Raw genomic sequence first — 15,346 nt, forward strand, 5'->3', positions numbered from 1 at the left:
GGGATGATTTCAAGAAGTATTGGGGGATAGGCATCAACAAGAGTATTTGATTAGGTGTGAGGGATGGCGGAGACAGGAATCTAGCATAACACCCATATTTCTGGCTTGGGAGACCAGAGTAATGGAAGTACCATTAATTAAAGACAGTCAAGGGAGAAGGTATAGCATAAGAAGAAAAGAGGACTGAAGCCAGTATGCCTTGAAGACCAACAATTAAGGGGCATGTGAAAAAGTCAAGCCTGTTCAAGCCCCTAAGAGGGAAGGCTCAGAAAGGAAAATGGAGAGAGAATGATCATAAAACATAGAGAGTAGTTTCAATAAGGAGCGTCAAAGGCAACACGGATGCTACCATTAGGAGGTCATTAGAGAGTTTTCTAAATACAGTTTCAGAGGAGTGGTAAATGCAGAAGCCTAACTGCAACAGATTGATAAGAGAATGGCATTACCAGCTGAACATGGCACACTGAGAAATTGTTTATTATTGTTCCCTACCAAAATCACACAAAAATAACGATAAAATAATAAAAGAGGCATAAAGACATAAGAACAAAGAGAATGGAAGGGGAGACCCCAACAGATTAGAAATGTCAAAAAATGTTTGGAAAAAAGAAAATGGATGGTTAAGAATTAACTGCCTCAGAAACTAAAGAGCCGATAGTAGGGAAAGCCACTTAAAAAAAGCATAACTCTACTCAAGCACTCTGGAAAATTTCAGAAATTGGAATATACAGTTATCTCTATTAGCAAGGGTGGGGGTAGAACTGAAAACCAAATAAAGTCTGTAGTTTACATAAAAGTACTATACCAATGTTAATTACTTAGTTTTAATAAATATACAGTTGCCAAATAAATTACAGGATGCCCATTTAAATTTGAACTTCAGGCAAACAACAAATATTTTTCTATATAATAAGTATGTCTGATGCAGTATTTGCAGTATTTAATTTTTTATACTAAAAAATCATTGATTGTTTAAATGAAATTCAAAATTAATTGGGTCTCCTATATTTTTGTTAAATCTGACAACTTTAAATAAATGTACTATGATTATGGAAAATGTTAATAGTAGGGGAAGCTGAGTGAAGGATATACAGGAACTTTCTGCTATCCTTACAACTCTTCTGTAAATCTAAAATTATTTCAAAATAAAAAGCTAAATAAAAAATTAAGTTTATAAAAGATTTTTAATGACATGAGAAAATGTTACATGAAAAAAAGCGGGAAACAGCTGTACATTCATTACAATACCCTCTATGCATATATTTTTTAGTAAAATTTATCCTTAATGGGTAAAAAACACTGAAAATAAACATATCAAATATTTACAGCTGTTATTGCTGAATGATTGTATTCCATATTGTTTTTCTTTCTTTATACTTTTTTTTTTTTTCCCTGCCTACAGTGCCTGGTCTTCCTAGATAGTCTCCCATCCGAGTACTAACTGGGCCCGACCCTGCTTAGCTTCCAAGATCAGACGAGATCGGATGTGTTCAGGATGGCATGGCCATAGACTCTTAATACTTTTTGAATCTCCAACTTTTCTATACATCTAATAATTTACAATTTTTCAGTAGTAAATGCAAGCTTCACTTGTAAATGTATGTTAACAGGAAGAAAGAAGGGGAAAATGTATGCATTACACTTGAATAACAGTAATAGACATTGTCAAGCAGCTGTCCTGAGTTCCACTTAAAACATTCCTAATTAATTTCTACGATTGGCTAAGTTCATAGAATAAACTCTAGAGACTATAATACATATACAGACATAGACAGTTCCTGTTTTCTGAATGGAAAGGAGTGGGTGGGAGACAGAGGAAACCATTACCCTCAGCAAGAGTAACAAGTTGCAGATCTCATAATGACCTTCTCTGTCTACTCACTTCTGAGGCACCATGGCAACTGGGAACCTCAGAATATCAAGGAAGGAGTATTGAGAGTAAAGAGTTCGGAGAACTGTTGGGGGAAGGGAGAAAGCTCAGGGAAGCTAACTGAGAAACACTAAGAAAGCCAAAGCATAAGAACGTTTTCACAGGCCAACCAATAAGAAAACCCATAACAAACTCAAAACCAGAGCCAATTTTATTATTTATTTCCCATGGTAAAACTTGAGAGAGATGAGCCAAAAAATAGGAAGGGAAAATGAAATTTCCTGCCCTCTCAGAAATAGTTATTCTTGTGGAGGTAAAAAAAGGGGTTCTATAGAAAGTAACTTGTCAGGGTGATCTGATCATAAATTCTTCCCTAGGCAGGTCATGGTGGGTAGTCATGCCCCAGGCATATAACTTTTTTAGTAATAGGTTTATTTTTGCCTTAACCAAGCCCTGTCCATTGTTTCCATGCATCTAGGTTAACAAACCTTTGAAATAAGTGTAACCACCCTCAAGAGAGACCATACTCTTAACAATTCTGTAATCCAATCCCTACTTGCCTTCTCCCACCCTCATGTAATTTTCCTCATGCTTCCTCCTTAATTTCAAATGCATAAAAGACACTGTGAAACATTCATCTGAGCATTTTAGATCTTGCTTTCCAGCAATTGTCAGTTTGGGTTGAAATAAACTCAAAAATTCTCTACAGTTTTGGATGTTTCTTATATCGACATTCTCAACATCCAAATTACAATATTGACAGTATATGTTTGTTGTAATCAAAAACTTTTCAAATCTAAATTTCCAAGTTTTAAGTTCTGATATGCAAAAGGCTTAAAGAGGTTTTACCAGTTAAAAAATATTACTTCTATTCGAAAAGATATTTGCACACCGATGTTCATAGCAGCATTATTCACAGTGGCCAGGACATGGAAGCAACCGAAGTGTCCTACGATAGCTGATTGGATAAAGAAGCTGTGGTACCTATATACAATGGAATTTTACTGTCATAAGAAGAGATGAAATACTGCCATTTGCGACAACATGGATGGACTTTGAGATAATCATGCTAAGTGAAATAAGCCAGACAGAAAAAGTTGAAAATCACATATCACTTATATGTGGGATATAAACCTAAAAGCAACAAATGACCAGGACAAATGACCATGGACATGGATAATAGACTGGTGGTTACCAGAGGGAGGGAAGATAGGGGAGAGGGGAGGTAGATGGAGTAAAAGGGGTCAAATATGTGGTGACAGAAAGAAAGCTAACTATGGGAGGTGAACACATAATGTAAATATATATATATGTCTTACTGTTAAAATGTACAGCTGAAACTTATTGGATTTCGTTAACCAATATCACCATAAAAAATAAATTAATTAATTTTAAAAATTTTACTTCACGAAATAACTTCTCCATAATAAATAATATCATATAATTCCAGTATGGCATATTTTACTTTTCCAAAAGTTTTTGCAGCTATTATTTAATTTTACTTCTATCACTAGATTTAAATAATATCAAAAAGTACTTTTTTTCCTAGACCAGAAAGGAGATAGGAATATAACTCACCATCTGAATGAACTTAATCATTTTCTCCTTCCAGAGTAGGAACTACTTGTCTTAAAACAATTAGATTGTTTTCAAATGAAGTTGTTAACCAAACATGCTTGCTAAACATAAAATGTTGGCCCTTTGATATATATTTCAAAAAGTTTTAAGAGAAACTTGAGGTGGCATTCAAATACTATACCTTGAATTATAGGATAAAAAAGATTTAAAGAAATCACACTACCCTAAGAAGTAAAAGATCCAACTGTGGAGCTAACCTGTTTCCAACCGGACTTTAACTAGTAATTCAGCAAACTTGTTGACAACACTAATTATAATCTTTGTTGATAAAGGTTGATAGTGTGGGGTGATCTAGATTTAGAGCATATTGTAAGTATGAAGAACAATTTGACCTCAAGTAGCATTCCACAAGGATCAGAAAAAATGTCAATATCCATATAACTAGATAGCTCTATTACATGCTATCAAATCATACATTAGTTATCAAAATTAAGATACCCACATTCAGTCTTTAATAGTATTTTCTCAAATGTTCAATTAAATATTAATAGTGAGATTCAGAAATATATCAACCTAGCTGATTGATATATCAACCCCTAGAGCCGATCTTATCTAAAAAGCAGTTGTCTACTATGAGGAATATACAATGTATATTCCCATCAAGCTATAACTACTTTCTTAGGATGCTATTTCCAGACGTTTGGGTATAAAGCTTCAAAAGTGATTCATCCAGTGTTCTAGTGGTACACTATGGAAAACGTGTGCTGCAAGTCATTTCCATCTCTGCAAAAGTCTATTTTCTATTCCTGCCTACCCATCATTCTCACTAGATTTCTCATTTAGCACCTAAAGCCAAGCCCTAAACTTAAGAGGCTCACTCCCATCCTATATGTACAGAGCATAAAGAAATGAGGGCTTTAGGGACTTTACAAAATGGATTCCATGTGAGCCATGACAGTCATGTCAACTGGCACATAATGGGTATGCCTTTAGGGTGTAACCAAACTGCCCAAAACCACAGAACCCTCAGCCACGGCTGACCTGGATAAACCCCCACTATAGGAGCCAATACACATAAGGATCCTACCTTACAAGGTCTATATAAGCTGAACACCTTAGACAGACGATGCTCAAGCCAACCTGAGAGCATCGTGGACAGGTGTGGCAAGATCTGAAAACTCTGAGCTTCTGCCTGTCATAGCCCCTGGCTTGGGACCAATGCACGGATTGCCGCCAGTCAACAGAGCTTGCTTTGGAGACAACAAGGACTTTCATCTCTTCACTCTGTTGTGTAAGACTCTGTACTTCCTCTCTCTCTGTGTTGTGTGTTAACCTGCATAGGTACCTGATTGGTTTATCTGAGAAGGTTCCACTCAATAAACCTGGCATTGTGGAAAGACGCAAATGAGTTCAAGGGTGTTATTTCCGTAGCTGCTTTCCTTGCTCGCAACACTATACTATGGCAATCACTTCAGTTGGTTTCAGATGACCTCTAGTTAACAGCTCTTAGGAATGTACTTGCCCCTTTAATCTATGACCTGTGAAGGATTAGGCTATTCATTTAGGAAGCTAACCTAAACTCAACTAGTCTCTATTTAACTTTGGATTCAAAGAGTGAAGAGGAGTACCTGAATGAATATCCTCATTTTCATAGATGAGAAAAATGAGTCCATAGAGGTACCATGAATTAGTGTGGTCATACACCTAATTGGTGGCAGATGTCAGAACAGAGTTCTCTCTGATATCAAATAAATTTGACTCAATTTAAATTACCCCCAAGGACAACATATTTACAAGTGACTTAAGAAATCAATCAATGAAGAACCTCTGTTCTATTTTGGAACATTAGCCACTGAGAAGTGAGTAGGAATTGGCATTGTATCCTTTCCAAGCTGTTGATCACGCTTCAATCCATGGCTCCTCCACAAGCTATGGACATGAGATTTGCAACTATAGGGCATGCAAACAAATTCTCAGGCATGCATGCCACTGACCACACAGTCTTGCAATAAGAGCCATCAACTTTGGGAGTGATCTGGCAACTACATACTGTTTTGTAACATCATTGGCTGAGTTTGCTATAATGGTATTTCTTACTGTTATCAAACTCACAATTTCCTAATCCAATAAATGAACGTTCTATTTCACATAGTGCCATATTAGACAAATTTCTCAAGGCACTATGTGGCTTTAAGGATTTAGATTTAACTGCCTTTCCCAGCAGGAGCACTACGATATTTTGAGAACAATTCTTGGTGGTGTGGGATCATCTAGTACATTAGAGAAGGTTTAGATCTCTCTAACTGGTCCTCTTGTTCTCTAAACATAAGTAGTCCCACCAGTCATAGTCCCCACACATTTACAAATGATCTAAAGGGGGAAGATACCACCACCGGTATTAGCCTTCAGGTCAACCATTAAGTGAACTATAAGGAGAAAAATGTTTACATAAGAATAAAGACCTGACCTCTTTTACCAGCCACTAAATACTGCCCTCTATTCCTCTTCATAGCCCAGAGACTAGATTAGTCATGCTCTGCACTTAAGGACAGAGATACATTCTGAGAAATGCGACTTTAGGCAATTTTGTTGTTGTGCAAACATTATAGAGTGCACTTACACAAACTTAGTATAGCCTCCTACAAATCTAGACTATATGGATACAGCCTATTACTCTGTAGGAGAGGAAAAATAATTTTCCCTCTATCCTTCTGGGCTCTTGACTGAGATATCCCTGTAATAAAAGACAGAATAACAGCAGAAAAACAAAAAAAGTTTAATAACATGTATTCTTTCTGTATACATGGAGGACACCTAAGAAAACCAAGTAACTCACCAACAATGGCTGAATCCACCACCTTAAATACCATCTTCATGTGAAGACAGAAGATGTTGGGGGGTGTCAGTCATGAGAGGTTATCAGAAAAAGAACAGTAAACAAGGGTAAGGTTGTTATACAGATTTAAGTCTGAATTTCTAGAGATGAGGTCCTCCCTCTCTTTCCATACAGGGAGAAAGACATTCTTAGAAACATAAATGTCTTTTACAAAGGGTAACTACTTAGTTTTTGGAAGTCTCATGTCTGTTGTTTCTTAAAGTTAACTACTCTAAAATAATCCTTATGCTAAATAGACATATTTTAGGGTGACAAGTTGTGCCCTTACAACTCCTAGGCTACAAACCTGTATAGCATGTTATTGTACTGATACTGTAGGCAAATGTAACACCATGGTATTTGTGTAATGCATTACGTCACTAGGCGTTAAGAATTTTTCAGCTCAATTATAATCTTAATCTGTAGCCCATCGTTACATGGCACATGGCTAAAATACTTTTTCACTGACTCCTTAAAACTAATTTTGTCTATATATAATTAAGACATCTGTATGGTCAGGGAAGTAGAGTAGAAAAGTTATTGAAATGGGATCAGGGCAATCGACTTTGAAATTCAGTTTTCAGGCTATTCATCTTTAGGCAAGTTATTTCCCCTCTTTAGGCTTCAGTTTTCTCATCTATCTAAATAAAAGGAAATAGGCTAAATTATCTCTCTGGTTCATTTCAGTTCTAGGAATCTGTTAAGTAAAATATAATTAATTTGCTTAACTCTTTTCTTTCAACCTCTAAACAGTTAAATGGGGGTGACCACTGACACTCTCTGCCTCATCTTTCAGAAGCAGGGACCCCAAAGTCCCAGGGATAACTATAAGATAGGGCAGTCACATTCAGCCAGCTCCACTATGGGATTTTACTACAGTCTGTATATTAAGTATATAAAAAGGAGCTGAATTATTTTATGATCCATTAATAACAGAAGCACCAAGATAATAACAGCAGCAATAGCCACCCAAACTTATGTTCATCTAGGCTAGACCTATAATCTTAACCTTAGCAATATATTAGAATCATCTGTATAGCTTTAAAAAAAGCTCCAAGCCAAGCTAATATCAAATGAATCAGAATCTATGGTAATGGGGCTAATTTCTTGAGGCTCCCCAAATGATTCTGATGTACAGTGAAAACCAAGAACCACTAATCCAGAACCTTTAACCCCAAAAATGCAAAGCAAATGACCAAAGATTAGTATATCACACACTGGTTGTATAATCAAACATCAACAAATAGAATAATCCAGTGTGACTTTTACTGACATTCTCAATTACATATAAAGAACTGTGGTTCTAGAGAAAACAGAGAGCTCTGTGACAACCCTTTGTTCCTACCAGAGCTCTTTATTGAGGGCTGGCCCTTCCAAAAATAGAATATAACTTCTTGACATGATGAAGCAGTTCAAAGAAAGATTACCAGTCTACAGCCATGCCACCCTGAACAAGCCCGATCCTGTCTGATCTCGGAAGCTAAGCAGGGTCGGGCCTGGTTAGTACTTGGAAGGGAGACCACCTAGGAAAGACAGGAACTGCTGTAAGTTTAAAAAAAAAAAAAAGAAAAAGAAAAATTACCATAAATTTGCCCACCCCTGCGAAAGTCCTATCAATCACCAAGATAGTTACAACAATGGTAGTTGAAGTAGTACGAAGACTAAAATTCTTCAACCTCTTACTCTCTAGGTCTCAGCAAAAGACCTAGTATGTAGAAAGAATCAGAAAAAGTTGAGAGAAAAATTTAGGAAAAGGCACTTTCAAAACCTATACTCCAGACAAAATACATCATTTTCCACATACTCATCAAAACTTTAAGACCAGTGACATAAAAAAAGGTGAAGCAATCTTGGGTAAAATTATTCTTGCTCTTTTCAGAACAAAATAACTGAAACCAGTAGGGCAGGTCAAATAAGTAAAACACTATAAACTTCTCTTTCTTACCTCACATGTAAGGCCAAGCCATCCTGTAGGCTAGAGATCCCTAAATCAGAGAGTGCATCTGAGCTGACAGAAGCTGGTGACAGAGAGCCCTCCTTTTCCTCCAGTAGGTCTAGCTTCACCAGGTTGCTGATCTCATCTTCTGAGTTATCTTCAGACACAGAACCAATAATGAATCTGGAGTGCTGGTTCAGCTCTAGAGTTTTGGCCAAGGGGGATGGTTCATCCATTATTCCTTCAAAATGAGCTCTCAGAGCTAGGCAGAAAATGAAGAGAAACACAGGTTATGGATAATAACTCACATCTAGAATAGCCACAGGTTATACCTAATACGCCACAGCTTGTACTTGGAAGCAAGGCAGAGTTTGAGAACTAGTTTCCTTGGCTCTTCTGTATCAGGCCTTTGTTTTCTACAAGGGAGGAAAATCATGATCGTGGTAATTCTGCCTAAAAAATTAAAACCACTTTCCTCAAAGAAATCTCTCAAAAGACTCTATCAATTTGGCGACATCCAAGAGATAATTATGATCAATGGAGAAATCTTTCCAGTATGTGAAAGCTGCTTGTTTTAATATTATAACCTTGGTTGTTAGTATTGGAAGGAACACAGGGTAAGGGTTTAGGAAGAGAGGTATTCATCTGAAACTTGGTGTTTAGAGTAAACTATGTAACTATCATCTAGTTCCAAACACTATATTGTGAGAGGCTTTGATTTTATTAAGTGCATTTTTATATAAAAATATAAAATGTTTATATACATATATACACACACACATATACTACACAATGGATATACTATATATGTATGAGTATATACACGTACACACACACAGTGTACTTCAAAGCAAACTCCACAGGGGAAAAAAAATCAAATGATACATCACATCAAAGGGTAGATCAAAATGAAGATGTCGAACATATGCCAAAGGCTCTCATAAATTACAAATTATGAATTCACTCTCAACTTTATTTTTAAGCAAATAAAATATTTTAAAAGTCTCATTATCAAAGCTACTTCAAAGATGATTTGGTGACAGTATTTTCCCCAAGGCTTTGCCAATTTTACATGTCAAAGGCTTCCAGAGTTAGCAGGGTCCCATAGAGTCCAAGCCCAAGCAACCAATTTAGACTTTGAGATACGATCCTCTATTGAAGGACAAGAAGCCCATTTTTATGATCTGCTTCCCATTTCCTTCTTAAAATTAAAAAAAGCAAACTCCAGATGGGTATTTTTTAATTAAAAAAAAAATCTTTACTTATCCCATGAGTTTTTCTTAAATTACATCTGTCAAAAAGTCACTCCAAAATGTCTACTTTTGGCTCTAACATGCTGACAGATAGGGAGAAAGTGAAACTACTATCAAATTAAAATCTAAAATTCAAATAATGGAGGTACCTAATCCTAGTCAGGATCAGATATTGTCAATCACTAGCAAACTAATTAACAATGACCAAAATAGTTCAAAGCCCACAACAGTAAAAACCAAAAGTAAATGAAACAATATTTATTCTGTTATTCCAAAAATCCTTTTTAAAAAACTTCAAAACTACACATCAACTTAGTATTAAACAGCTTGTAGCCTAACCAATAATTTTAATTCAGAAAGTAATGATTCCCAATTCTGATCCTGAGGTGCTCTGAGACAGTATATCAATAGATAATAAGAGATTTATTATTAATTAATTTTACATGCTGGAAACCACTTTGAGGTATGAAAGTAGGTAGAGAGCAGTGTTCTATGACATAATAACAAAATATTAAGATTTAAAAATGATTAGGAATCACTACTAAACATCTTAAAATTATACATGCACCATTATTTTTGTGTAATTTGTGAAGCAGAGCTTATTCATTTATAAAAACAAAACAATATTTGTAAAGCTAGAATAGTGGTTCTCAAAGGGTGGTTCCCAGACCAGGAGCAGTATCACCTGGGAATTTGTTAAAAGTACAAATTTTGGGGCCCTACGACAAACAAACTAAGTGTATCAGAACCTACAGGTTGGAGCCCAATAATCTATATTTTATCAAGTCCTAAAGTTTGAGAACCACTGTGCTAGAAGAATAAAACAGTAATAACAAATTGCCAGGAATGCTAAAAAATACCTACAGACATTTCCTAAAAGTGACTTGGACATTATTACTTAAGCTAATTTTTATTTTTAAAACTAGAACCAAATATAAGAGTACCGTGCAATAGAAAAAAAACTTGACATCTAAATTTGCTATATACTTCTTCCTTGGAATATTAAGTTTCTTAAAAATTTTTTTCAACTGTCTTCAATTTTATAAAGTTCATCCCAGAACTCTAAAAGAAAACCAAATCAACTAAAGAGAGAAGAAAAAAAAAGAAGAGGAGGAAGCGAAGGAAGGGAAGGAGACTGACCATTCTGATACCAAAAAGTACGGCAGCAAAAAAGCTGCTTCTTTCACATTTTAGAGCAGTGAATAATCAAGTTTAAAAATAATAGCAGATCAAAAAAAATTCCATTTCAACTAACAGAAAATAATGACTGCCTTCTTCACAGGAGAAATAAGTAAGGCACTCCAGGGCAGAGTCCAGATTACAGTCTGACTGAAATCAGGTGACTACACTAAAAAGTAAAATTCATGAGAAAGAAGCATTTCTTGGATTCTATGGGAGAAGGAAAAGAAAGGATTAACTAATAAAGAAAGGGCTCCAAAAGGTCAATTTCAAATTTTTCTTTCCTAGCTAAGAACAGGAAGGCAGCCTTCCCTAGAGGACTGCAAATATTGGAAGCAGCTCAGTGTCAACAGCTAAAGAGCCTGACCACCAACCAGCAACTCTACTGAATGGTATCCCAGGAACAAGCCTACAAACCACTAGAAGAGAGGTCACATATGGAAAATCACTGAGAAGCTGTCCAGACACTCTAGAAGCTACTCCGCAGCTTGTCCTACTTTCATTGATTCTAGTCCTGAGTTAGAGAAAAGGTGCTGGAATACTACCACTGTAACACTTGTTCACTCACGTTATTCTCCCTAAATCTGCCTATATTCTTTTGTGAAAGGCACTTTTAATAAAAGCCTACAGTTTATTATTTTAGCACGTGAATATAAAATTTTTATCACACTGAAAACATGAAGGAGCATTATTTGTAACTGACCTCTTGTAATTCTTACTGTCTGAGCAGATATCCACTTCCAAAAAGAACTAGAAAGAGAGAGAGAGAGAGATTTGAAGTGTTTTTATTAAAGAAATTCAACTTTTATCAATAACTATTTTGTTCAGCATACTAGAAAAACTAATAATACTCATAAAGTATCATTTTTCTAGTCAAATCTATTATTTAACTTGAAGCATAAAGTTCAGTTAACTATTATCTGTTCAAATCTATAAATCAAAAGTATTATATATTCAAGACTTTATTATTCATGAAAAGTATTAAACATTAATCCAAGCTTACTATATCACAATGTGTCTTTTCTAATTGCATACTTAGATGAACACATTCCAACCCTGATTTCCAATATTCATCAAAAAGAAGGCAGTGGAGAAAAGAGAACCACTAGATTCCCTACAACTCAGTCAGGCTCTGATTATGCTTCCAAATGGTTATACTCACCCACAAAGCCAGGGAGAGGACAAATCTCCCATTATATTAAGTCCCCTGGGTTTCCTTCTAGGCCCAACAATTTAAATGTATCCAGGGTATAAATTCTAAACGTTGACTCTATATAACAATCACCTGTGGAGCTTTTTAAAAACATATAGTATGTCTAAATTCCATCCTAGATCTACTAAATCAGAATCTCTGCTGGAGACCCGGACATCTGAATATTAAATTCACAGGTTCTTAGACACAGGTCAAGAGTGTGGAAGAAAACAGGAAGAACCTCTATTACACAGAGAGGGAAATCCAGAACTTCTAAGAGAGGACCCTGAATGAAAAGCGACAAGATTGAGGACACTGCAGGTATGTTAACTGGGGAATTAGGATTTACCCAATTATGTAGTCGAGCTAGTATTATTCCCTACAACTATAGTAGGGAAGAAGGTGAGAAAAGGAAGAAAAAAGAAAGTACAGTTGACTCTTAATTGACATGGGTCTGAACTGCTCGGGTCCACCTATACATGGATGTTTTTCAATGAGTACTCTAAGTGTATTTTCTCTTCTTTATCATTTTCTTAATAACATTTTCTTTTCTCTGTTGTAAGAATATAGTATATAAAATATACAAAATATGTGTTAATTGACTGTTTATGTCATCAGTAAGGCTTCTAGTCAACAGTAGGCTATTAGTTGAGTTTTTGGGAAATCAAAAGTTATATGTGGATTTCTGACTGCAGCGGGGGGGCAGTGGGAGGGGTGGGCGGTTGTCACCGCAAACTCCACACTGTTCAAGGGTCAACTGTAGTTCGGATCAGATGTAACTAAAGGTGCAGCAGAGCTAGAGTCAAAGCCTCAGACCCAAGAGCAAACTCTGACTATATGAAGTATTGAACAAGTCTCTGTGCCTCTTGATCTGTAAAGATAAAAAGATCATATGTACCTCGTGGGACTGCTGTGAGGACTGAGAGTATATGAAAAGATTTTGTAAACTATGATGCACCAGACCACAGTTTTTCAAACTATGGGTTACCACCAAGCAGAATAGTAAGAAATCAATTTAGTGGGTCCTGATCAACATTTTAAAAATGAAATAAAATAGAAAATGTTAAGAGTGTACCATACTTTATAAGAATAAATATTGTTTGGTAAATTTTCTTATCAGCGATATATACTCTATGATGTCAACATCTTATTGAGTTGTGTCAAAAGTCTTAAAGCCACAATTAATCCTCGTTCTCCTGCCCCCTCCACATCATGCCCTACCACAGAGCAAGCACAGTGAGTTAAGTGCCTAAACTAATGGTTCTCACAACTTTCCTAGGTCGACACTATCAGAAATCTGATCAAAGCTATGGACCTTTTCCTAACAAAAATTCACCTTCACACAAAATCTTGTTTGCTTACGAGTTTGGGGTCTCTGAGGCCTTGCCATGAATTAGGTAAGACCTCTCTCATGGAGTTGACTCTCTGGGGAGGGCTTATATAGCTGCTGTCTTACTACTCCCTAAACCAGGCCTTTCCCCAGATACAGCTGTAGGATATTCTGCTTATCTAAATAAAAATTTTCTTCATTATATCGAATTTTTGGCAATGTCAAATTTTCTTTTATTTTAAAAATTATATGTGTTCTTGAACTTTTATTTGGACACTTCTGAAAATATTTGCAGAAAGCTCCCAAACTGTATCCTATGTTCCTGAAAATGGGGTAAAGCTGATTATAGCTAATGCACTTATACAAGAGTCAACATGCATTTTGTTCAGATATTTTTCTAAATAAAATAGAACAGTTTTACTAAGTGTAGTTAACACATTCTCCTTGAACTTAAATGACACTATTTTCCAAGTTCTAATAAAAGTCAGTAATTAGTTTTTATAGCCACTGATATAAGTATCCAAGCTAATACAACACATCCTTCCCTTTTAAGCCATAGCAGCCTCATTTAAATTTTTTCAAAAAGAATCACTGAATTTGCCTTTTTTCACTTTTGTCATTTTATTAATGAACTTTAAATGGATTCCGGTATTAATTCAGTATCCACAAGAGAGTTATAGTTTTTTTTTAAGCTGCGTTTTTTATTTTTTTGCAAGTTTTAAATTTTAAGATAATGAGAACTTGTGTTCCAAATAGAGAGATGAATGATGTATATTTAAAGATAAATAAGAGTTGGTCCCTGGCCAAGTGGCTAAAGACACCTAAATAAACAATTACAGTAGTATAATTGCTAGGTATGGAAACACGAGGGTACTTTATCTAAATTTAGAGGTGGTAATGGCGAGGACAGGGATCAAGGAAAACTTGTGAGATGATATTAGCAATGAAGTACCGAGGAGATAAGCAAGGAGGGAGAGGAAGGAGCATTCCACATAGGAGCCATTGAATAAAGACCCAGAAGGTAGAATATGATGATTTATGACAAATACTAGATCTGAATAGCTGCAGTTTGAGGTCATTTCCTTCAAGAGTCAACTGGAGACTTTAATTTTTTTTGTAAAATAGGAGTATATTTCTTTAGGGTATAGTTGTCAAAGAGAATAACAAGGTATAATTGTCTGTCCTATTCTTCATATCTCAGTCCGGAGATAAGAATATTTTTCAAGGATGAAGCTGGTGCAAGCTTCTGTATCTTTCAAGGATTCATTAAAGGCAGTTTGCCAAACTTAAGGATAAAGAGGGTTATCCACTTTTGCTCCTGCCTGAAATCCCATTAAAATAAAAGTTAAAAAAAATTTTTTTAAAGCATAACCCACAAAAAAAAAAAAAAAAAAACCACCAAAAAAAGTCAGGGAAGAAAACAGTAAGATAATTTTCTTGGAAAGCAGGTGGAAGAGTGATAAATGACTATGCAAGCCCAAGAAAAATGAATCATAAGCCATCTGTGGTAAACTTAGAATTAATACAGTTTAAATCACAGAATCTCCAAAATGTTCAGACAGTAAAAAAGTTTTAATTTTAAAGAACTATCATCCTGAGAGCTAAAAGAAGATATTACATACATGAAACACAACAGTATATTTTAAGAGAAACATCTAAAGAACAAGAAAGAGTTGTTAGAAGTTAAAAATATGATCACAGCAATTAAAACACACACTACAAGGGTTAGATGATAAAGTTGAGAAAAATCTTTCATAAATAATAAGACAAAGAGATGAACAGTAGGAGAGAAAAGATAGTAATATTAGACAACCTGTTTAGAAGGTACAATATATGAATAACAGGAACTCCCGAAAGTGAGAACAGGAATAGAGGGTAAGATACAATTAATGTAATAATTCAATAAACTTCCCAAGACTAACAGGCATGATTATCAGATTAAGAAGGCCCACCAAGAACATACTACAATGAATAAAAACTGACAAACACCAAGCGGCATCACTGAAATTTCAAAAACTGAAGACAAAGAAAAGATCCACAAGCTTCCAGAGAGGGGAAAAAAAAAGATCATGTACAAAGGATCAAGAATCAGAATGCCCTTCAGACTTATGAGCAATAACACAGGAAGCTTGA

The 15,346-nt window shown here is 35.5% G+C and overlaps 1 protein-coding gene and 2 pseudogenes across 1 annotated transcript in view; 1 reads left to right on the top strand and 2 right to left on the bottom strand.

Moving 5' to 3' along the window:
- The window catches only part of ACACA (acetyl-CoA carboxylase alpha), a 244,652-nt gene that overhangs the window by 185,147 nt on the left and 44,159 nt on the right, over positions 1-15,346 (bottom strand). The window contains exons 2-3 of the mRNA XM_039886513.1: positions 11,395-11,441; positions 8,269-8,521 (exon numbers count right to left, since the gene is read on the bottom strand). Coding sequence (XP_039742447.1) covers positions 8,269-8,521; positions 11,395-11,441 — 300 coding nt within the window. The remainder of the gene's footprint in view (positions 1-8,268; positions 8,522-11,394; positions 11,442-15,346) is intronic.
- LOC120621248 (uncharacterized) lies at positions 1,394-1,512 on the bottom strand (annotated as a pseudogene).
- Positions 7,753-7,874, top strand: LOC120621284 (uncharacterized; annotated as a pseudogene).

Source organism: Pteropus medius, unplaced genomic scaffold (genome assembly GCF_902729225.1).
Source record: "Pteropus medius unplaced genomic scaffold, Ma_sr-lr_union100, whole genome shotgun sequence".
Classification (NCBI taxonomy): Eukaryota; Metazoa; Chordata; class Mammalia; order Chiroptera; family Pteropodidae; genus Pteropus; species Pteropus medius.